The sequence below is a fragment of the Vidua macroura genome, chromosome 2 (genome assembly GCF_024509145.1).
Source record: "Vidua macroura isolate BioBank_ID:100142 chromosome 2, ASM2450914v1, whole genome shotgun sequence".
NCBI lineage: Eukaryota > Metazoa > Chordata > Aves > Passeriformes > Viduidae > Vidua > Vidua macroura.
The window spans coordinates 15,950,326-15,972,871 of record NC_071572.1 but is presented as its reverse complement, the minus strand read 5'-3'; the positions used below and the strand labels follow the sequence as shown (position 1 = coordinate 15,972,871).

Here is a 22,546-nt window from a genome sequence, read left to right as displayed (position 1 = left end):
TCTAGTTCTTACGTCTTTTCAGCAAATTTACAAAATTTTCTTTACAAAAGAAAAACAACATCCACTGAGAAGACTTGTGAACTTTTAAAGTCTGTGAATACTTATTCTAAGCCACGAGTGGAGCTCAGCATGTCCCTTTCCCTGAGCCATGAGACAGGAGCCAGGTTTGCTTCATTACTGAAAATTCCACTCCTATTCAGCTCAATTCAGGTCTGTTAGAGAGAAGCATGCCATGTGAGGAAAAAAACCCAAATCAACAGGAGCATCACTCCATTCTCTAGCAATCATAGATATTCTCCTCCATTTGCATCAGGCACGAGAAAGAAGTTGGAAGCACGATGTACAAATCTGTATGAAACAAATGCTGCTTTGGCAAGAGAGTTAAGAGCTGGAAAAATATAGCTAACAGGTTCACAGAAGTGTAAGCCCCACACTACCATCTTGAAAATAACTCTACTGAAGTTATAAAACATATGCTAGTGAGGCAGCATATTCTTTGGAATAAGAACTGGTATGTTCTGCAAAACAAGTTCCTGAAACAAGCTTTTTACTACCTTTTTATATGAAAACTTTCAAGAATTTATTAGGCAAATGCCCAATTAAAACCAAAGGAAGAGTATTTTCCTTAAAAACCCAGTGACCTTCTCAAGCATGCTTTGAACTTGCTTCATGAGGTCTCAGGTTCTCTTTCTGAATCCTGTTTGAAGTGTAGTACAGTGAAGAACTGTTATGTGTATTTTGACCTTCTAACAGCATAACCATGAAAGGGAATTAAAGGCTCTCAGAGAGCCAGCTCCCTACTGAGTGAATTCGGTAAGGCAAGACCACAGACTCACAGAATGGAACCACAGAATCGTTTCGGCTGGAAGAAGCCACGATGACCATTGTTAACCCAGTACCACTGTGTTCACCACCGAGCCACACCTACGTGTCTTTTAAATATTCCCAGGGATGCTGACTCAACCCTGGGCAGCCTGTTTCAATGCTTGACAAGCCTTTAGTGAAGAAACTTTTCCTAATACACAACTTGAACTCCTCCATGTGCAACTTGAGGCCATTTCCTCTTCCTCTATCGCTTAGGAGAAGCGTTAGTTGGGAGAAGATATGAACTCCCACCTCCCAATAACCACCTTTCACATAACTGTAGAACACACGAAGTTGAAAGGGAGTGAGCACTTCCACCAGCTCCCTCCTGGGCAGATTTTATATGATCCTAGAGACTTGTGCACATCTTAAGTAGTGACCATTTTCCCTTGGATTGTGGGGGGCTTCAATCTGCTTCCATCCCTATCTTCCAGTTCAGGATGCTAGGTACATGGAAACAACTGATCTGAGTACAAAAGACAGACGAAGAGGAGGCATAAAGTACTTCAAACAGCCTTCCTCAAACTTCATCACTTTGTTTCCCCCCACATCCAATAAAGGCTTGAGATTCTCCTTAGCCCTCCCCTGACTGCTGAGAAAAATGAGACAAAAATTTTCATGTCTTTTATGGCAGTAGCCAGATTAAGTTCTGTTTGGGCTTTAACCTTTCTAATTTTCGCCCCAAATAATCTAACAGCATCCTTGTAGTCCTTCTGATTTTCCTGCCCCTTCTTCCAAAGTCCTTTTTTTTTCCTGAGTTCCAGTCAAACCTTTCTGTTCAGCCAGGACAGTCTTCTTCCATGCAAGCTTGTCTTTCAGCATGTGAGGACAGCCTGCTCCTGTATCTTTATGTCTAGCCTTCCTGGACTCCTTATCTGCAAGGTGATGTAACATCTTTTACTAAATTTGATAGTCATGGAATAAAGAAGCTTTTATTGATACAAGTCCTTCTCCTTCATAAAAATAACTTTCAAAAGAATCGCTGCAAAATGTTCTAGTTTGTCAGACCTGAATCACAAAAGCGAAGAGGAAGCTACTGAGGTTTTTGAAGAAAACAAACAAGAAAATAAAAGCATTTAGATTTCTCAGAAATACTTAGAGCAACTCACCAAGATTAAAAACAAAAGGTTATCATTCCACAGAATTTCAGAGAGACTTTAAGAGATGAAGTCAGTGATGCACACTATAAAATTAAAAAGTACCCAACCAAGGGAAAATTAGAACTGTAGAGAATGAAACCACATCTCAGTTCAAGTCTGAGAGGCAGAGGTGATACCTTAAATTATTACAGCAAAGCTGTATGAAGGAGCATAAGGTTTAACTGACTGAACCTGTACATTCAGATTTAAGAAGTCTTGAAAGGTAGGATGAAACAATGGAGGCAACACTCCCCAACAGAGAGTTTCAACTGGAGTATTAAAGCATGTACCAGCCAACTCCATGTAACATAATAAAAAAAAACATTTTTTAAGTTTTTATGGTAAATTAGCAGGAATCCAAATAAAGGTTGTTTTTCTGGTTTTTTTAATAATTGGCTTAAATTATCTTTGTCAAGATTTCTGTGGAAAAAAAAAGTTAAAAACTGACTGTATTGCAAAAGAACTTAATTGTATTCATTCCAGTTATATCCCAGGTTTCTCTCTGATGTAATATATCCCGAAGCAAATACTAGGTTTGGGAAACTCTGATTTTTTCGTCCAAGATATCAGCATTTTAATTTATCTTACTGTAAATTCTAAACTCAAATACACAAGGTGGAAAAGCTAGCATGTATTTCCCATCATTTTTTGTGTAAGGCTTTCTGTTCAGTAGCTATAGTATCCAATCCACTTTTCAATCCATCCATCCAGCTTCTCTACAATCAAAATGCAGCAAAATTGGCATCTAGGAAATGGAGCATTGCAATCCATGGAGTGACAGAGTTTGCCTACCTCTGCATTTTGAGCAGCTGTGAATAACAGAGGTATGGAAGGAGATGGGACGTTGGACATTCCACTGCAGAATGCCTGACCTCTGGGTAGATTAATGAAAGGCCAGTAAGAGGTCTTAAGTTTCAAATATAGGGATGACAGCAGACTGTTTAGGCACTGAAGCCTTAGCAGGAACTGGATGTTTTGTTTTCTTGAGGCTCTTCTGGGAATTAGAAGCCAGTTGTTCTGTCTCATACATAACAAAATGATGTAATTGGACACAGTAGTAGGAACACTCTGTTTTCAGGGAAAGGGAGTCGGAATTATTCCCCACTCCCTCCTTCTTTATCTTTCGTAACTTTAAGAAGAAACTGTTAGTGAGCAAGAAAGGCAGCAAACCCTGCAAAGCATATCCCTGAGCAGATCAGAAGGAAAATGAGCTGTTTGAAAGACTTTCCCACAATTACTCCATTTTGCCTTCAAATGATATTTCAAAATAACTATTTTAAGACAACTGTGTCTCAATGGAACCAGAACTTTTTAGGGGCAGATCTTTCTTGTTAACCAACCCATGACTGACCGCTACAAAATTGCCTCCAGATTTTCAGCAGAGGACATTGTCCTAATGGGAAACACACAATGCTAGAGAACACTTTGCCTGTTAAAAGACACAGAATACAAATTCAAACCTCTGAAACTATGGAAAAACACTTACTTTAATTACTTTTCATTCAAGTAACTGCATTTTACAATGAACTAGTGATCTTAAAAAGTATTTTAAAGTATTTTAAATTACCCTGACTCCATCTGTAGAAGATCCACTAGCAAACAAGGAATAAAAAGCAGTATGCGCATTCATGTTTACTTGAGTAAGATTTCTTCCAAGATACTGCAGATCTACTTAAACATTTGTTTTGCTCCAAATGAAATAACTTAGTTTGAGCGTTATTAAGTGCTCCACACTTATTATGTTAGTACCAGAAATATAACTTAAATATATAATGTATCTCTGGAATTAAACCAGAACTTCTTTTATGAAGACACAGAAGTCAATAATCAATGCAGAACTGTGTATAATAACAGCTACAGGAAATATAAAGATGTGAATATGTTATATATACAACAAATTATAAGATGTATTATTTTAAATAAGCTACCATTTGGAACATTTTAATTTTACATCCTTTTCTGCTTTAACTGCAGTCTTATGGCTTTTGCACAGAAGAGATATCCTGCCCCCACTCATGGTAACAGATACAAAAAAAAAGAAAAAAAGGAGGAAAAAATTACTAATCCCCATTATTCTTCAAAAAAGCCCTTGGAAATGATGTGCAAGTATCTTGCTGCAAGAGAAAGTATGTATCAGATGGGATAAGTCAGTATCATCAACTTACCATGTCTTAACCAGTTAAGTAGCAAATACTCAACCATTTTGCTGTGTCTCTCTCACTGACATTTAAACCTGGATGCTTTACTTCACATCTGAGGCAGACTAAGACTAGACATGTGCTCAGTTACTGCAGCTGAGCTGCAGCACAGGAAAAAGTGTTATTTTATCTGTGAACTACACCAACCTAAGAGAGAGCTGTCACAGGGGGGCCACACCACTCCCCTGGCCATGGCTGCCTTCCACTCAAGCCTACCCTGTGCTCATCTGAGTCCACAGAGAGTCACTCCAGAGAAGTAAAACAAGACTCTTCACCAGAATTTTTTCTGTGCTTTTGCTCCCTGCTTCAGCTCACTACCCAGCCAGGGAAAGCGAGCAGGGGATGGACTATGACTCACTGCAGGGACAAGGAGGCAAGGAAAGCAGGAGCAGCACAACTTCCACTGGCAGCTAGCCATAAACTCAGCTGAATTGTATCATCAAGCTGCACCCTTACTAACTTAATGAACCCAGCCTAGAGTTAAGAGTTTCTTCCAATTTAACTCCTAACCCATTTCAAGGCAATTGGTTTTCTGCTCAGTTGCCCTATGTGGAGCAGGAAGCTTCATCTGTCACCTGTGTGCCTGAGCCCCTTCACAGAAAATGCTGCAGGTTTAGGAGAAGCACTGCTGGAACTTGCAGTAGATCTTCCTTAAGTGCAAAATCTGTGCCAGTGATCAATAATTAACATACTTCCACCCTGACCTGTCAAAGGCTAGAGACAAACCAGATACATATGCTGTACTTGGTCCTTTTTGACTGGAAATACTGAAACCATAAATAATCCTCATATATAATTCTGACATAATGCAATTACCTTCAGATGGATGAGCATCGTTTCTGGGAAGCTTAGGGGAAAGAGGAGCAGTGTACGGTGGAGAGTCCTGAGGGTATCGTTTAGCACTCCTGTTTTCAGGTATTTCTTCTTTGGCTGTGAAGAGGAAAAGTCACTACCTGTTATTCTAACATAAAGCTGCTCATGGGCTAAGTCCAGAGACAGAAGGAAAGACGGACATCAGCCATTCACCAGGTTAGAGTTCCATTTCTTGTGTCACACAGACTCAGTCACTTCAATACAAAATTTCAAAGCTGAATAACCTTGACCCTGTCTACCTTCCTGAACAGTTAAAACTAAGAACTTTCATACAATAGATAGAATTATAAACATAATTTCTGCATTGGAAAGAGGAAAAAAGTTCTCTGCACCAGCACCCAGAACACAGACTCAGCTATCAGAGCTCTGAGGAAGCTTCATTGCCAATGTGAAATTGTGAAATTTTCACAATGTCTTGTGAAATTGTCTTGACAACAAAGCTATCTCAGCTGGCTTCTCCTGGGACTTGTAATACCAAGTCCTACAAACAATCTGTTGGGAGATCTTGGGAAAGTAATTGCATCTCCCCTTCACTGTACATTCCTGGTACAGCAAAGGTATTGGACTCACACAAAATTTCACAAGCAGCTAATTTCACAAGTTTTTCTACTAGATGAGTGGACTGTACATAGTAGAATGTAAAAATTTTTGAGCCACCCCTAAGTGAGGTAAAAAGAGAAAGAAAAGACTTTATACTTGTGTTGAACTCCCTTTCAGGGGTAGTGCCTTCTCATAGACAGCAAGCATCTTTTGGTAAATTTAGGTTGTGAGCCGAACATAAATTTAACAAATGAAATGTGAAGTTTTGATCTTGTCTTTTTAGCAGTATCACAGTGGTAAAGCACATATGTTTTCTGGCTAGCCTACAAGAAGTTTGCTGAACAAAATTATTTCTGCACATGTGGTATGACCTATCCATTACTGTCAAAGCACTTCCACACTGGAACCAATTCACTAAGAACTGAAGTGTATTAACTTCAAGTAATTCATGTCACAGAAAGAGTAAAAAGTTGCCTTTCATGAAGTGCCCACATTTCTCAGAAATATCAGCACTTGAAAATAACAAGTGATTAACAGTACCTGGCTTATTCCTATCGTACTCCATAGGACTATGTGCACATCCCATGTAAGGACTGAAAGGCTGGCTACTGAAGAGATTATCACACTGCAGGCTGTGGCAGAGCTTCTCCAAGAAGCGTAGGACAAACGATGCACTATTTACAGAAGGAAGATTGATGGCATGCTTTTCCCCATCAAAGGAAGCTGTGAATAAGAAGATTATGTCAAACACCCCCAAGCATCATGAAGTATAGTAAAACACCATCATTAACTTCAAGGAGAAGACATCCAGACTTGATTTAAACCATGTAAGACATGAGAGGAGTAAACAGTAAGCAGTAAAATTCTGATAGTTTAAAAAATTTATATCCAAAGGATTGATTTCACCTTCCATGGGATCCAAGTCAGTTTAAATTTGCTCTATGGGAACTTGTTTTAATAAAATAATTTTGGATTCACACCAGTATAACAAAACTTACAACTACTCCCTCACCACTGAAACTTTATGTGGAATTTCCATTGCTTTTAAAGCAGCAAGCTCTCCACCACCTATTTGCAGGAGATAGCACAATAAAGACCCTTTACAATACTTGCTAAAAAAATACCCCAAAATCCTCAAAAAAAAAAAAAAAATCAACAAAAAAGCCCAAACACTTATTAAAAAAAAAAAAAAACCCTAAAGAAATTAAACTAACAATTTTAGTATTTTTTTCTCAGTTTCTAACTGAATGGAGAATACTTGTGGTAAGGTGCTGGCATCCATTACCATTGAAATTCTGACTCAGAAATTATTTTGCCATTTGCTATTTTATCCCTAGAGAAATCTGTCCTGCTGTCAACACTACAGTGGTCAAGCACCCATTTATTTCAACAGGAGTTAGGTGGCAGAGATACCACAGCAGCCACAGATGGATCTGTTGTCTTTTAAACTGAGTGATTACAAAGAGCCTGGACATGTGCCTATGTCTTTTCGTTGCCCTCAAACAGTATGGCAGCTGAGGATATTTTTCTCTTCTGTGAAAATTAGTAAGGTTTGGAAAAGACTCAGTGCTACAGATACATGGATAAATAATTACCATTACATCAGCTGAAATTTTTAGTCACTTGTGATTAGGAAGACTTTAGAACAAAGCAGGAACAAACTTGCAACTTAAGCTTAGGGCTGAAAAGAAGTGGCATAAACACTAGGTTTATCCATCAATTTGTCTTTTTGGTTTTCAGCCTGTCATGCAGCTTTCTGTTGTTAACATAAGTTTCCAAATGATAAGCAGAGCTTTAAAGGATCACATTTTGTTGGTAGCAGATGCTCAAAAAAAAAAAAAAAAAAAAAAAAGAAGCCAGAAATGACAAGAAAGCCTTTACTCACAGATCTGAATTCAGGAATATTTCCATATTGTGTTACAAAAGAGACAGATAATATACACAAAACCAAAGAAAATGCCTAAGTCTAGCATATTTTAGGCTTCTTTTGGAAATCTGAAGTGTCAATTACTTACACTGTTGATGTAAGGAAGCTTCTGATTAGAGTTAATGTGAGTTAACCAGCCAACATCAACAATGTGCTGCCTCTCCCACCTGCTTTCATGACAGACTGACCAGTTCAGGTGCTTGAAGTTTACGAGTCAGTACTACAAGACTGAAGTGTTTCCATGGCCTATTATGTTTTTTCCAGGCTCCAATGTCCAAATGAAATGCTAATGATTAACAATCCCACATATAGCTCTGACACAAGGTCCTCTACATCCAGTTTGGGGAAGGAGTCTCCAAAGGCAAATTTTTGCTTGGAACTCAACCAGTTCTGACGAGCAAATGGGCTGTGAGACCTACCATAGACTGACCTCCTGACAAATTTACTGCAAGGTAGTAGTCAGCTACAGAAGAAATTTAAAATGCTCTATAATAGCCTTATGGCTCTTCCTATACAGCCTTTGGGGAAATGACTTATTCTATACCCCTTAATTTCTCATTTTGAAAAAACACATTGAAAAGAACAATGTTACCCAGAAGCTGTCAAGAGGATAAAGCAAGAAACAGCTGAGGTGTTGGGACTGCCCCAGCAAAACATTCCATGAGAAAAATCCACAAATAAAGGTTCAGTGCAAACACAGCTCCCCCAGACTCTTAACACATGAGGGCAATCATACAACAAACAGCAACCAAGGGTGTGGGATCCAGATCCATAGGCTCAACTGTCTGCTCTGCTTGGGAAAAACATAAGCATCTTACTTCCCAGATAAATTCTAAGGGAAAAAATAAAAAGGAGTACCTCTGAGGTGCAATAACCTCAATTTTAATGATACATAAATAGGGACTGGAGCTCGCATGTGCAACCTCAGCCCTCAGGATGAAAAGTCATACTCATTCTTCACCTTCCATTCTTTAAGTATGTTTTACATACCAGGTTCAAGCTGGGAAAAAGACTGAGAACAAAACAATCAGAGAAATTTTTTTTTCTGATAGTAATGAAACTCATCCTAGAATCTGATTTTAATTCGCTGCTTGACAAAATTTATCTGAGCCTCGATCTGTTTCATCCCACCAAACACCATAGTCTCTGTGCTACAAAGAAAAAGAAGGGGCTGACACTACCACCATTAGTGGGCTTGCTAATCAAGCCTTTAATTTCCTTTCTGTTTTATTTGCCTGAATTGAAAGCTTATGCATTAAGCAAAAATAAAATAGTTTGTGCTTTTGTTCAAGAAAGAAAAGATTGAAAAATCCTAAATTTAATGTTATTCAAAACAATTAGTTTCTTTGGTAGCTGAAGCAGAACCTACTAATTATTCCATGTATTCTAGCAAGATTATTTTATCCATGTCCTCATCAGCACACCGTTTCCTTCTGTGGCAGGTATAATACTTTGTTTAAAAGCATCAGTTCACAAAAGACTTAGATTTCTTTGCTTATTCTCTGCCACGACTTTTTTTTTTTCTTGACAGTCTAAAATAAAAACCCCTATCAAAACGTGAACAACAAGCCACCCTCCAAAACCACCCTTAAAAACAAAAGGGCTACAACTGTATTTCCTGTATTTTATTCTACTGTTGCTTCCCTCTTCTTCCTTACTATTCATGTGCACAGCTAAATGTAATGTGCTACATTAATCTAAGTCATATTTTATGCTTCACAAAACTTATCACACACAAATTTTTGATAAAATGACAGGGAATGTTTGCTCATCCACTTCTCAGCTACCTGTTTGACAAGCCAAGGAGAAGCAAGAGCTCAAGAACACTAGAAACCCACTGGGGCCTTGTGGCTTACTATCAGCCAGACCAGGACTCTTACTTCCAGAGCAGTCCACATCGTCAGGTTCCTCAAATCCAGAACACAGACCGTGGGGTGAAGCCAGGTGCACACCATTAAATCCTTTTTGTACAGAATTTTTGAATGCAAACCAGCCACAATGTAAGGAAACTGAAATTTCTCTCTCCTGTTTGAAATTATTATTTTCAACTAGTCAGTCATAGCCCAGAGATGCCACTGGCCTGTGATTTAGCTCTTGATGATAAACAATCACAAGCAGAATACTGGCAAAGAATATCTCAGGGCATTTTGCTCTAGAAAATTGACTTGTCTGAAATAGGTATAGCAAGGTATTAATAATATAACAAACATTCATATATATTGAAAAAATAAAGCGGTACCAGTTTCAAAACCACATATATATGATGCCATTAAACCTCTACTACACAGCAGAGAAGCAGCATCCATTTTGTGCACAAACTCAGGGGGATGCCTAAGCAAGGCTCACTGTAGTTCTGCCATACACAGACTGGGGTGCTGCTCTTTAAATACAGTTAAGACAGCAACATCTTTATGAGTATTTAACTGAACCTCTATTCCACTGATCATCTTTCACATCTGGTGTTACTGTAAAGAGATTAAAGTAATGCCAGGTCTTTTACCACCACTGATGGAATTATGAATTGATGTGCTGTTATACATAGAATATTTCCTAGCCTAGAAGGGAAAAATGTCAAGCAACAGCTATTCAGATTGAGACATAGAGATAATTTATCTACAGACCTGCCATCAATATGTAATAGAAATAAACCTATTCCATAATAGGTGACTTAGGTGGATGAAGAGTGACTTAAGATACTGCTGCAGTTCTGGGGAATGGGGCAAGGAAAGCAGAAGCAACTTTAACATGTGGAATCACTTGCCTGGAAGCTAAACAGATTAGTTTGACACTTGTCACCCACTTGGTTAATACTTTAAGAACACAAACGCTGTGCATGGATAAGATTATGCGAATGACTTGAATTAACAAAGCTGATTATTTAACTTGTAGTGAGTTTACTTGACTAATGTTTGGCTACAGCTGCTAAATGAGGTACACAAGCTCTACTTAGTGTAAGAAACTAACTGTATTGTGCATTTGTAATTTAAACACTGCTATTGCTTAAAAATAATGCTTAAAAATATTTTAATTTAAATTTAAAGAATTGTTCAAATCATGCTGAAATCTGAGTAAGATAAATCCCAAACCATCAAGGTTCACACCTGTGCTTACAAAAGCTACAAAGTGATATAAATTGATTGCAGCTACTTCAGTTCTTCTGCCCTACCTCAGGTTCAACGAGTAAAGAAACAAAAAAAACCAGAGCATCTTCACATACCAGTTATCAGTTCCCCTCCATGATGGCCAGATTTCAGAAATCCAAAGACTCTTTTGGCTTGATAGGCACAATCCACACAAGCCTGTACAGCCTGCTGAAGTACCACATTTACAGGACCTGGTCCAAAATGGTCTGGAAGCTGCTGAACCTTCTTCTTATCCAGGTGAGGCCCAGAATTTCCATGTTTGTTCACATAAACACACACTGAAAAAGTACAAGCCATATTTACTGTCAAGGAACCAAGACATGTTTCCAAGTTAGAACTGCAAATTGTCATTTTAGTTTTAATCCTGCAGAAAAGTTATACTGGTCAACTCAAGAAGCTGAGCATGCACCCATACTTTCAGAATATGCAGAAAGTGCTCTTCTACCAAGGAAAGGCACCTTTCTTCTCCTGACTGAATCCTAAACTCGCTTTTTTTCCTGCTTTCTGAAGCCCTCTTCTACCTCACTAATGTAACAAAGCTAACATGATCTGTGCTTGTGTTTTGACTAATCTCTGCTCATGCACTCACTAGTTCAGTAAAGTACAAATTACTGGCAGGTACTCCAAACTACCAAGTCACAATTCTACAAAGCAGGCATCACCAAGTTACTGCTGAATTTTTTTCCTATTTGAGAAGCTGCAACATAGAGAACCCTATGTTATATACCTGCCACTGATGCTCATTCTGAAGCACCCATATGGCACTAACATATACATCACACAGAGTGGCTACCAAAGGCCTGTAGCTTCAGAAGACCTGAACCACTCACAGGATTTCCACACTGCAATGTGGCTTGTCTGCTCAATAAACACTTCTTTACAAACACTGTAAGGTGGTTTAAAGTGTAGCACAAAACAATCATATAGGACTTTTGTAAATGTTTTTTTAAAAGACAATGTGAAACTGTCTTCCAAAACAACTGCCAAGGTACAAGAACATGGGAAATATGTAAATGATTTTTTTTCCTTGTTCATTCTGGCTGCCACATGACCATGAATGCACCCAAGACACTATTACAGCTTAATGAAAAAATGTGCCTCTGTGGTGATTGAGCAATCTAAATGTTCTATTACACAAAGGACTGACATATTTTCTGAACTGTAGTTTGATTTTAGATAAAAACCCTGAGCATTTAAAAATAAAGTATGTATTTTAATGAGGTCACGTCTTTGTGCATATCTGTTTACTCTCTGATTTCTGCAAATTGAAGGAAACCTATTTGTACAAATAATCAAAGCTACAAATCAACAATAATAGGATAGTATCTTCTGTCTGGGCTCAGCAACAACTGCCTTGCAAAAGGTTGATTTTCCTAGGAAAAAGGTACTTGTTTTCCCCTCATCCATGACTGAAACTGGGTGTGAGAAGAGCCTGACAACTTCTATTGTAAAAACAGATTTTGAATGTAAAAAAGCACCCCAAGCAAAATTATCATAATTTATGGAGTTTTTAGGAAGTTCTGAGATTTCAGCTGACAATATATGAATTCTTTCACTAGAGGGTTACCAGTTCCTCAATGGATTAGTTCATTTACTAGCTTATTTCTTTTCTGCCAATCCTTTTCAAGACACATTTCATTATATTTAGAGGCAAAAAAATAAGCAAATATGAGAAAAGAAGAATGTATTTCCTCTGATTGCCATTACTGGGTTTTAAGAGAGTTGTTTCTTTTCATGTAAGGCTATATAGAGATAAAATCTCCATTTTGTAACATTACAGTACAGCTTGCATGGGATCAGAATATCATATGAGCTTTTAGCTACATCTATTCCCATTTCACATATTAAGGAGTAGGACAGACATGAAAGAACTGTACAGTTTCCTTCTTCACACAGGAACAAACTGCCAGGTCCAGCAGATCCATCAGAAGTCCCTGTGCCCCAGCACTTATTGCTATAATGTGGACATCAAAATACCAGTTCTAAAAAGTAACTCTGGCTCCTATAAATATCTTTCAAAAATAAGGCACCTAGATAATGATTTACAGTAGTAAGTTGGCAGCACATTCTTCATGAAAACGAAACTGCTTGACATGGAAGCCATTTCACACACTTGTTTTTTACCTGTGGATATAACTGCTGCAGTTGCACCAGACAAACTGATTCCATCTTTAAGTATCTGTGCAGTGCCATTTTCCCCCTCAGGAGATGACTGAGGGGAAAGAGATGTAGGAGTCAGCTGTTCTGGAAAGATTTTTTTCTGTTAAGAGAGAAAAAAAAAACAGAGTCAAAATGTTTAAGGAGTCTGCACAACCTTCCTGCTATCAGTTACCATCTTAATGAATGTGTGTGGCTCCTTATTAGAAAAGTACCGCACACAGCAGAGAAGGAAAAGTTCAGGAAAGAAAGTCAGAAACTGTCAGTTTGCAGTTACAGCTACTTTAGTAATGCGGTGGAAGACAAATGACTTAGAAAAGAACCCACCTTTGCCTAAAAAGTGGGAGAAGAAAGAGCTTTATATACTACTTCATGACTCGTCTAAAAATCTCAGGAAGAGGTCTTTCAGGGTATTTTCCTGTCCATGCCCTTCCAGCTGGGTTTATCACAGCTCAAGTAAGTTAGTTGGGCTGTGTACGTACTGCCATAAAAAACCTAAGTCACATCTAGGTGTCAACATTACAGTGCACTTGTAGTTTTCCTCAGCTTGTTTCAAAGGGGTTGAAATTCTCAAGTAATCACTTCCAGGAATTTTCAGGTGCTTCATGCAAGGTATCAAACAAGCCTGTAGTTACAATCCAGTCATGCTGGTTGCCAAAACCTTTTCCAAAGCAAACTTATTTGCAGCTTATCATATGACAGATAACCGGAGTTCAAAGCACAGCAACTTAAGAGATTGGTCCATGTGCATTACCTTCTCCACGTGAGGAAAAGAGAATTTTGTTTTAATTTGGTTTGGACTGGGGTTTAGAAAAGAGATGTGCACATGGAAGATACTTCACAGACTCACAGAATGTCCTGAGTTGGAAGGGACCCAAAAGGATCATTGAGTCCAACTCCTGGCCCTGCACAGGACACCCAAAGAATCACACCATGTGCCTGAGAGCATCCAAACACTTCTCAAGCTCTGTCAGACTTGGTGCTGCGACCACTTCCCTGGGGAGCCTGCTCCAGTGCCCAATCACCATCCACTCTCCACACCAAATCACACATGTGGTGAGACTAGCTGGCTGTTTCCTACCTTCTCCCTCAGAAGGGAATATAGCACATTATGCTTGCTCAGCTGAGGCTCTCATTTTGCAGCTCCCCCCATGACGGGCACCGGCTGCGAGCCCAGAGCTGTGCTGTTTCGTGAGACAGGCCACAAGCCCAGCAGGGCTGGGCACAGTGGCTTCGTCTGGCTGGCCCCTGCCAGCTGGGAGGGCATGGCAGCTCTGTCTGCCTGCAGAGAGCAGGGCTCACAGCTTGTACCACCAGGACAACTTCACCAGCTTCACCCTCATGCTTAAAAACTCTTTTTGTGGGGTTGAATTTAGGGCTCAGACCAAGGGGTTTCCTCAAAAAATTCTTTGCACTGTAATGTAAAGTGTACTTTTAAAATATAATGAAAAAGATGTACAGAGGTTCCTTCTTTATTATGGAAGAGTAAAAACATACAGTGCAAGCTGTGAGAAACAAATGAAAAAATCCAACATGCATCTCATACTTACAGAGCTTAGAAAAAATTTAATTAAAGGAGAAAAATGATGCAACAGTTCAACATTTCTAGCTGTATAATAAAAGTTAGTATCTGCAAAATGATAAATACTGCAGCATAACAAACCTAAAGGGGCAAAGAAATTCAAACAACTCTGCAGAGAGAGAGGCAGATACCAATGTCCCTAAATACACCAAATAGCCAGCTTACACTTGAAGCACAACCATTTAGTGCAACATCTGGAGAGGGTTTGTTTTGCATCAGTCTAGGGGGGTGGATGGAAAAAAACCAGCACTTTCAAGCCTCTAGGCACATACCACTTGCATATTTGCATACATACTGTGAGGTGTACAGGCTGTATGGCTACACTTCTTGTCAGACACACCCTGTCTTTACCCTTATGCTAACAGGTGTAATAGTCCAAAGAAAAGTTTGCACATATGTATAACATCTTGGCAATTTAACCACTTACCAAAGCAATAACAGCCTTCTGTGAATTCTCAAAAGGAGCTAATTTTTCAAGTTTTTAACGCTGAAGTTAACAAAGTATAAATCCCAAATTAGATGTATCAAACCTAGACTTTGCAAAACCTCTCTGTTGCCTGGTCCCACAGAGGAAATCAGGAATGTATAGAGGTACCTCAGATTTGCTGCCTCAGGACAGGGTATGTCAGCACTAACACCCATTCCCCAAACAGCACCTCCAAGCACTTCACACAAACCAGGTGTCAAATGCTCCAAGCAGATACTTTCAGACACCCAGGGCCCAGAAGCCTCTTCTAATAGCAAGGTGCCTCCAACTACTGTTTCAAAACATAGATAAAGCCTCTCGATTTCTTCTTAATGAGAGCAAAAATTCTTACATGAAAATGCACATCCTGCCACACCTGAATAAGGCCTTTAGATATGACAGTCCTGTGTTCAATGGAGTCCTTTAAAGCCCCGTCCAGACTTACAGAGAACACCCCACCCACCAGCTAAGGCTGGATAGGAACACCTTTCTCCTCTTAAATCTCTGTTGCTGTGCATTTTTATACACCAAGTAAGAGGGAAACAAAAACTGGAGACCAATTCCATCAATAGCCTACCAGTTTGGATGTCTGACTGCAAGGGGCAGGCAGCAGAGTGCGCAGCTTTCAATTTATGGTCCCCAAAATAATTTATCTTGTGAACATCATTTCAGTGCAGTGCTGCTTCCAGCTTCATACTAGAGTTTCCAGCTATGCTCTAGTAATGTTACTTCACTAGCACTTCACACTGATCAGCACCATCACCAGAAGCGAGAATCCCCACCTTGCCATTACTCCACCTCTTCCCATGCATTATTAGGAATAGATCCCACAGCCTACACTGATATAGACTGGAGGAGAAAAACCCTGAAACTTCTACTGGTTGATTCTTGTTTGCAGGGAAGGGGAATGAACACCAAAAAAAAAAAACCCAAAAAACACCAGGAAAAAGCACTGCCCTCCACCTCCTCACTAGTGCTAATGCAAAGCAGGAAGGAGCACAAGGACAGACTCAAATTGCCTGAGGAAAGACATTGCAGGATTGCTACTCTTCTTGAACAGCCTGCTGTGCATGAGCAAGCCTCAGAAAATAGACTGTACTTCCACAGCAATTCAAATTGCCCTAAGCCTGCCCTGCTGTGATCCTATTCTTCCTTGCAGCAGCTGTAGCATTTGTGTTTTGGGTGGAGCAGACAAAGAAGGAAGTAGGAGGGATGGATGCTGTGCTAGCTGTCTACCAGCTGAGCTCCCTGCACTGGCTCACTTGGAGAATGCTCATCTGCCAGCACTGGCGTCAGTGGCAGTGGGAAGTGGGGTGAGGGGACAGTGTGTACCTGAGCAAACAGTTCCAGTGTGTATTGAACAAACACCTCCACCAGAGCTGAAGATGCAGGCAGCTGCCAACACTCCAGGTCTGACTCAGCTGGGCAAGGAGAAAGGTCTGAAATGCCTTTCAGACCATGGCAGAATTAGGCCCACATCTAGAGAAAAGGAAGCTTCCTGCTTCATGCTAGTAGAAGCTCCAGGATTAGGGAGTATCCACGAGATTCATTTGGCAAATCCAGCTGTATGCTTAAGAAGCCTAAATTATGCAATTAAGTCCTCACTGTTTTTAATTCTTTGTTTCTAAACCTGAAAAAACCCCAAGAAACACAAGCTATATATATGGTTCAGTAACAAACTAACTCAAACAAAAAAGTTTAAATGCTTCCCTGTCTCTCTACTTCAGAATAGCATTTTTCAACACCATTTACTCACCCATAAATAAAATAGTAATCTTGTTTGGGAATAAAATAATCCACAGGATCTTATACTAAAATATTCCAGAAGAGCTATTCTAATTTTTTTCTTGTAATCAGTTGCTGAAAACAGTAAAGCCCTGAAGGCTGAAGAGAAGATAGAAAATTAAGTCATAATAATTAAAAATCTCACTGCAAAATTTTGCAATAAAAAGTAAAGTAGTAGATAAGGACTAACCTTTTTTCCAGGTTTTAAACTTTTTTTCCTTGTTTTAAGATTTTCAGTATGAGAGGTGCTTTTTGTCAGGGGAATATTTTTAGGAGACCTGCCCTTCTTGGGAACTGCAGACTGTCCAGGGGGTTTGCCCCGACCTGGTTTCCTGACCCGCTGCGCTGGTACTGGAGGAGATTTCTGTGGAGACTGCATTGAACGCCGGGTCACTTTGGAAGGGGAAGATTGGATTTTTGCACTGCTCTTTGTAATGGAAACTGAGGAAAAACAAAAACAAAAGGGAAGGGGGGGAAAACCTCAAAATGAACAATGGAAAGCAACTTTTCTAACAAAGGCGTACAAAGGCATAAAAAAATAAAAGTGTACTGCACAATTTACATTGTAAAATGAATATACTTTTTACTTTGAACTTAAGTAGCTGGCGTGAAATTATAGAACTTCATTGGTGCCAAAGAGAGAACTCTTTGTACCCATTCTTTTAGAGGGACTTTCCTAAGAGAAAAACATTCAAATAAAAATTGGGGAAAAAACTCAAGAATTAATCCACTCACCTTATAAATGCTTCCCATAATTTAATTACAAAATTTATAAAGTGCCATTCATCAAGAAGGCCTTCAAAAATACTTCACAAAATTATACAGCTTATAATACATCCCTTTTCCGCTAAGAGCAGTTTCCACAACTACAAGACACGCAAACTACTTCTAGGGAGGTACAAAACAACTTTGAGCAGAAAGAAAATCATCCCAGTGACAAGGAGAAACTGATGACAGGCAAAATGTCCTCAATGAGTATTTGTCTGAGATGCTGGATTAGAAAGTTAAGCTCACATAACCATACCCAGATTTTTCTACCTGGTGCCATTTCAAAGAAGGGATTCCAAAAATCAAACACGAAGTATAATTTTTCTTCATTCTTAACACTGAAGTGATTTTCTCCCATGAGATGGGTTAATCTCCCATTCCAATTCAATACGAGATCCCAACAGATATCCATCCACTTGGATATGCTCCAATATGCATATGCTGTGATAGCATTATAATCTGGTGTGAGCCTCTAAGATGTAACCAGATTTCATTAAATTAAAACTTCCTAATGAACAGGTCTTTTCCACCCAACTCGCTCTTCTCTGAAATAATGACAGGGTTTTTTTTAACAATTCCCTTCCCAGTGGACAGATTAGAACACCAAAAGGATGCCAAACAGAACATGAGGACACACCCTTAATGAAAACATGTACTGCAACATGCTACAGCAGTGCCTGTGGCCAACAAAAAGCAAATATTAAGTCCCTGTGGCAGACAAATCCTCCATTCTGTTGGTCCAACCATTGGCAGGCAGACAGATGCATAAATTGCAGGACAGGTAAGTAGAAGATGAAATAGGGAAACTTTTTGACATCAAACCACCTTTGTTGAGAGGTATGAGAAAGAAACACATGACATATTTGAAATAATTTGAATAATTTGAATAATTTGAAACCTTTACACTGAAATTAGACAGCTTTCTAGTGTCACACTGCCCCTATCACAGCCTTTTGCATCTTGCTGATTGTGAAATTAATGTGATTTATCCCAACCTTAAATACCATAAACTTAATGTGACATAACTTAGAGAAGTATTGAAGTTTGAGTTAAAGCAGGCTTTGACTGTGTTGGTCATCAGTGCCTGACTCAAAGCACTAATTCGTACTGGAAATGGAGCATAGGGGGCTGTTAATTCTGGATTTTTGTGAATTTGGAATCTTCTTCCCTGAAAATATTAGTATGTTGAAGCTTTCTGGTAAGCAAGTAAAACAAAAAATAAACCACAAAGATACTTTTGAAATGAGAGATTGAGAAAATAAAATATTTAAAGATTGAGTAACAATTTTAATGTCTAACTGTATGAATCATATTCAACTTAACAGTCCAGCACCTTGCTTTACAACTGTTCCTTTAACCCTGTATCTTTATTCAGGAGTTAGCTGTTATTAAGTATTTCCAGTATAAAATGTCACTATTTTCAAATTCACTAAGATTAAATACACAGTGCACACAGATTTCCTTATAAAATACAAGTACTACTGACACACATTTCTAAAGCCGTAGGAGCATTTACATACATTGCTATTTGCCTGATTCAGTTACTAATCTAATAGTCCTTAATGGCAGAAGAAATCTCTTCATTATGCTGGTTGCAATCCTAATACATCAAATGCAGAGCTGATATCCTGAGGTATCTGAGAAGGACCACCTTCTGGATGCACAAAGTGATCACTTTCCTTTTATTTATGTATGCCAAAACATATGTTCATATGCAATGACAAAATAAGATGAACAGAATTTTAACCAAATGCTGGCACAGCATTACTCTTATGTTCCTGAATTGCTGAACAACAACTCACATTAAGCTGTATATCTGGAAAGCAAAACAGTATCAACTGTATGATGTACAATACAATACTACATATTACATTATACCTACAACAATATAAAATGCAGCTATTTTTATCTATTGTGCCACACAATTATGCATAGAACAAAACAATCATGACCTTGTAAAGAAATGTTGCTTAACAAATTCTTTGTGCTTCTGTCTATGCTGAAATTTAGCAAATGCATTTCTATTCTCACACAGTAAAGACATAGCTGTTGTTAAATACACACTACTTTCAAGTCAACAGGTTCTAGGAGCACAGGTATGAGTTTTGGACACTGGACAATCCCTATTCCCTTCCAGAAGGACATTCACCAGACAAAGAGTAACAATGCAAACAGCTCCAGCCACTTTCTGCTGCTCTCTTGAACCACACACATCAAGCACTACCTTATCTCAGCATCTTCCTACCTGTATATGCCAGAGGATCAAATATGAGTAGCATTAACCATTAAGGGGGCGGGGGGAATCAGAGAATCACTTGGTATTTTTCCTTCTGCCTAGGGCTGAAGCTGCTTTTTTTAAAAGGCAGGACTACAAAAAAGCCCATGCTGCCTGGGCAGCATCCCAGAGATAGCAGCAAATGAGGAAGCTGCTATTTGCATTTGTTGATTTAAGAGAGGATGGGGGGAGCACAAGGGAGTGGGAGACTGCTGAAGTAATTCCCATATTGTCTGCAGGCTGTATTGACAGTGATCATCAGTCACCTGCTCATACTTCCCCCACCCCGGCCTTCAGAGGGAGACCAAAGGTTACACTGGGTCACAGGATCTGGGGGGAAATGAAAAGACATGCAAAATCAGGCTGCCAACCCACTGCATCTGTAGACAGAGTTATCCCCACTAGGCCACGTGTTCCAAAAACTAAGACATTTTAATAGTCTCATGAGAACTTGTTAAAATATAACGATGAAGAGAATAGAAAGGAAAAATGCCAAGCTCTGCTTGCAATTACTGCAGTATTTAGCTGGGATATTTACAACCAAAAAAGCACATTTGCCTTTTGAGGATGCTGCTTTGCATCACAAAGGCCCTCTCATTTGCACAAACAAAATCAAGCATTTGTGTCATGTTGCTCATCTACAGAAATATCCGCCTCTCCAGTTTCAGGAATGGGATGCATTGCATGGCTTTCCTTCCCAAATATCTTGTTTAGAGCCAAAACCTGTACAGGCACCCTCAATAACTGAAGAACAGAGGTCACACTACACAGATACACTTTACCATAGAAATGTTAGCAACTAAGCAGCACTTGCAAAGTTCACAGAGTTCTAGTTATACTGCCACATTTGTGTGGGTTATAGGTATATAGCCCTTCATGTAACTCACAGCTTTCACACTTTCAAATACTTCTACTTCAAAACATTCTTTCTTTCCCTCCCCAGACGGTTCTGTGAGAATCCCAACACCTGTAAACCTCGTATTTAATGTAAGAGAAACCCCAAATCCTGTATTTTGTAACTCACAACCTGGAGATGCACAGCCACAACTCAGTCCCTCCCTGAAACAAGCAGATGCACTGCAATCAACTGAGCTCATTTGCATTCAAAGGACCCAAAAGGTTACACCTCACATGAGGGCCAAATTCTGCTTGCAGAAGCAGAAAAACTTCCCAGACATAGGTAGAACTGCAAAATTGACCCCAGAATGTTATGCCCAAGAGCTCTTGCCAGGATAGGTAACATATTTAAGACAACTGTGAAATCTGAATCTACTGAAACCTCCAGTACTTGGGAAGGGGATGGAACAGATGACAGCTCAAAAGCCTGAATTCTCATGCATTTCTAATTAGTAAAATTCCCTCAAAAAATCAGCAGTGACAGTTTCACTCCATGTTTTTACGAAAAGCAGTGCGAAAAAAAGGTTCAGATTTGTAATATTTAAACAATATAAATCTCCCATTCAGCTAGTGCCACAGAACAACAATTACAAAACAAGACTTAAAACAACTGATGGGAAATTACACAAAGCAAGGTAGGGGCTCACTGCCATGCATTCTGTGAACAAAGAATTTCTACCTGAGGTGAACGTGCCAATTAGGCCAGTAAAAAAAGTACTTCACTTTTAAAATCAGGTTTTCCTTCAAGAGATAAATTATTCTATTTGTACTGTAGTATTGTTCCTCTGTCCAAAATATAAAGCCAATGTTCTTCTGAGAACATAAAGGCTTTGTCCTTCTGTCATGTACAGACAAAAAACATTGAGGCAAAGAGGTTTAGCAACTTACCCTTAATCCATGTGAGCATTCCACAGGAGAAGTAATGGAAACATAGCTGCTGAGTTCTAGCCTGGAGTCTTAACTACAAAACTAACCTTCTTTAATACAGTCAGTTATTATCATTATAGTTTTGACAACTGGCAAAGAAGGTGGAAAAGATTAGCAATTTTTCAAAACAGCTTACTGCCAAGGATTATAAAAATTTATGTCCTTATGTCTCAATTGAACAACAGAGCCATACAAAAGCGTAACTATCTGTAATACATTCCACCTCTTCCTATCTGTGTTTGGATGACTTCTGGTTATGAGGTAGCTGTGAGATACTAATTGATATGTTGCTATAATACAAAATCAGGTATAAGTCATTATTCTGCTATATAAAAAGCAACATCACACTTGGAAACTTCAACATCCACGCTGGCAAGACATGGACACTACAGCTTGAAATTTTCTTATTTCTAGATTTTAGCTTCTGTTACCAATATAATAAAAGAAATAAAAAGTCTCTGTCTTCTGTGAAAATTTTTAGCCTACCTTACTCAGGACTGAAAGGCAAAATGGAGGCTGCCAAGCAAGGTAAGACAAAAATGGATTAAAGGGAAAAAAAAGCATTCCTCTCCCAGTGACCTCCCCAGGCAGCACTGTAGCACCTTCAGTCCCCTCAGTCCTTCACCCCAGTCTGCCACATTTTTAAGATGTAGGCAAGCCAGCCCCTACAGACATGACCACTGAAAATGCCATTTAAGATCCATCAAAACCCGCTACTAACCAAATTAACACTCATCATTTCCAAAAAAAACCCCAACTTTTATGAGCTAACATGGGGCAGGGAATATGTGGGACTTGGAGGGTTACAGGCAAAACAAAAGAAAGACTTCTGGAAGATCTTTTCAGTTAGTCCCCAGAAACCAAGAACTGTGAAAAGCCAGCTTCTAGTCTCATCCTTCAACAAGCATTGCCATTGCAACTACATTAGCAAAAAACACAAACCAGACAAATCCCAACAAAAACACCCCTATATTTTGTTGATAATCTGGAAGGAAGACAAGCAAG

The 22,546-nt window shown here is 39.1% G+C and overlaps 1 protein-coding gene across 6 annotated transcripts in view; it reads right to left on the bottom strand.

The window, feature by feature from the left end:
* SCML2 (Scm polycomb group protein like 2) overlaps positions 1 to 22,546 on the bottom strand; it is a 70,946-nt gene that overhangs the window by 5,680 nt on the left and 42,720 nt on the right. For 5 of the 6 annotated variants that reach the window (XM_053970882.1, XM_053970884.1, XM_053970885.1 and 2 more), the window contains 5 exons: positions 16,865 to 17,115; positions 12,809 to 12,944; positions 10,759 to 10,962; positions 6,155 to 6,337; positions 5,018 to 5,131 (listed from right to left, as the gene is read on the bottom strand). In XM_053970882.1, the coding sequence (XP_053826857.1) occupies positions 5,018 to 5,131; positions 6,155 to 6,337; positions 10,759 to 10,962; positions 12,809 to 12,944; positions 16,865 to 17,115 (888 nt within the window). Of the gene's footprint in view, positions 1 to 1,543; positions 1,740 to 5,017; positions 5,132 to 6,154; positions 6,338 to 10,758; positions 10,963 to 12,808; positions 12,945 to 16,864; positions 17,116 to 22,546 lie in introns of those variants that run through there. The other variant, XM_053970886.1, reaches the window with a different exon arrangement.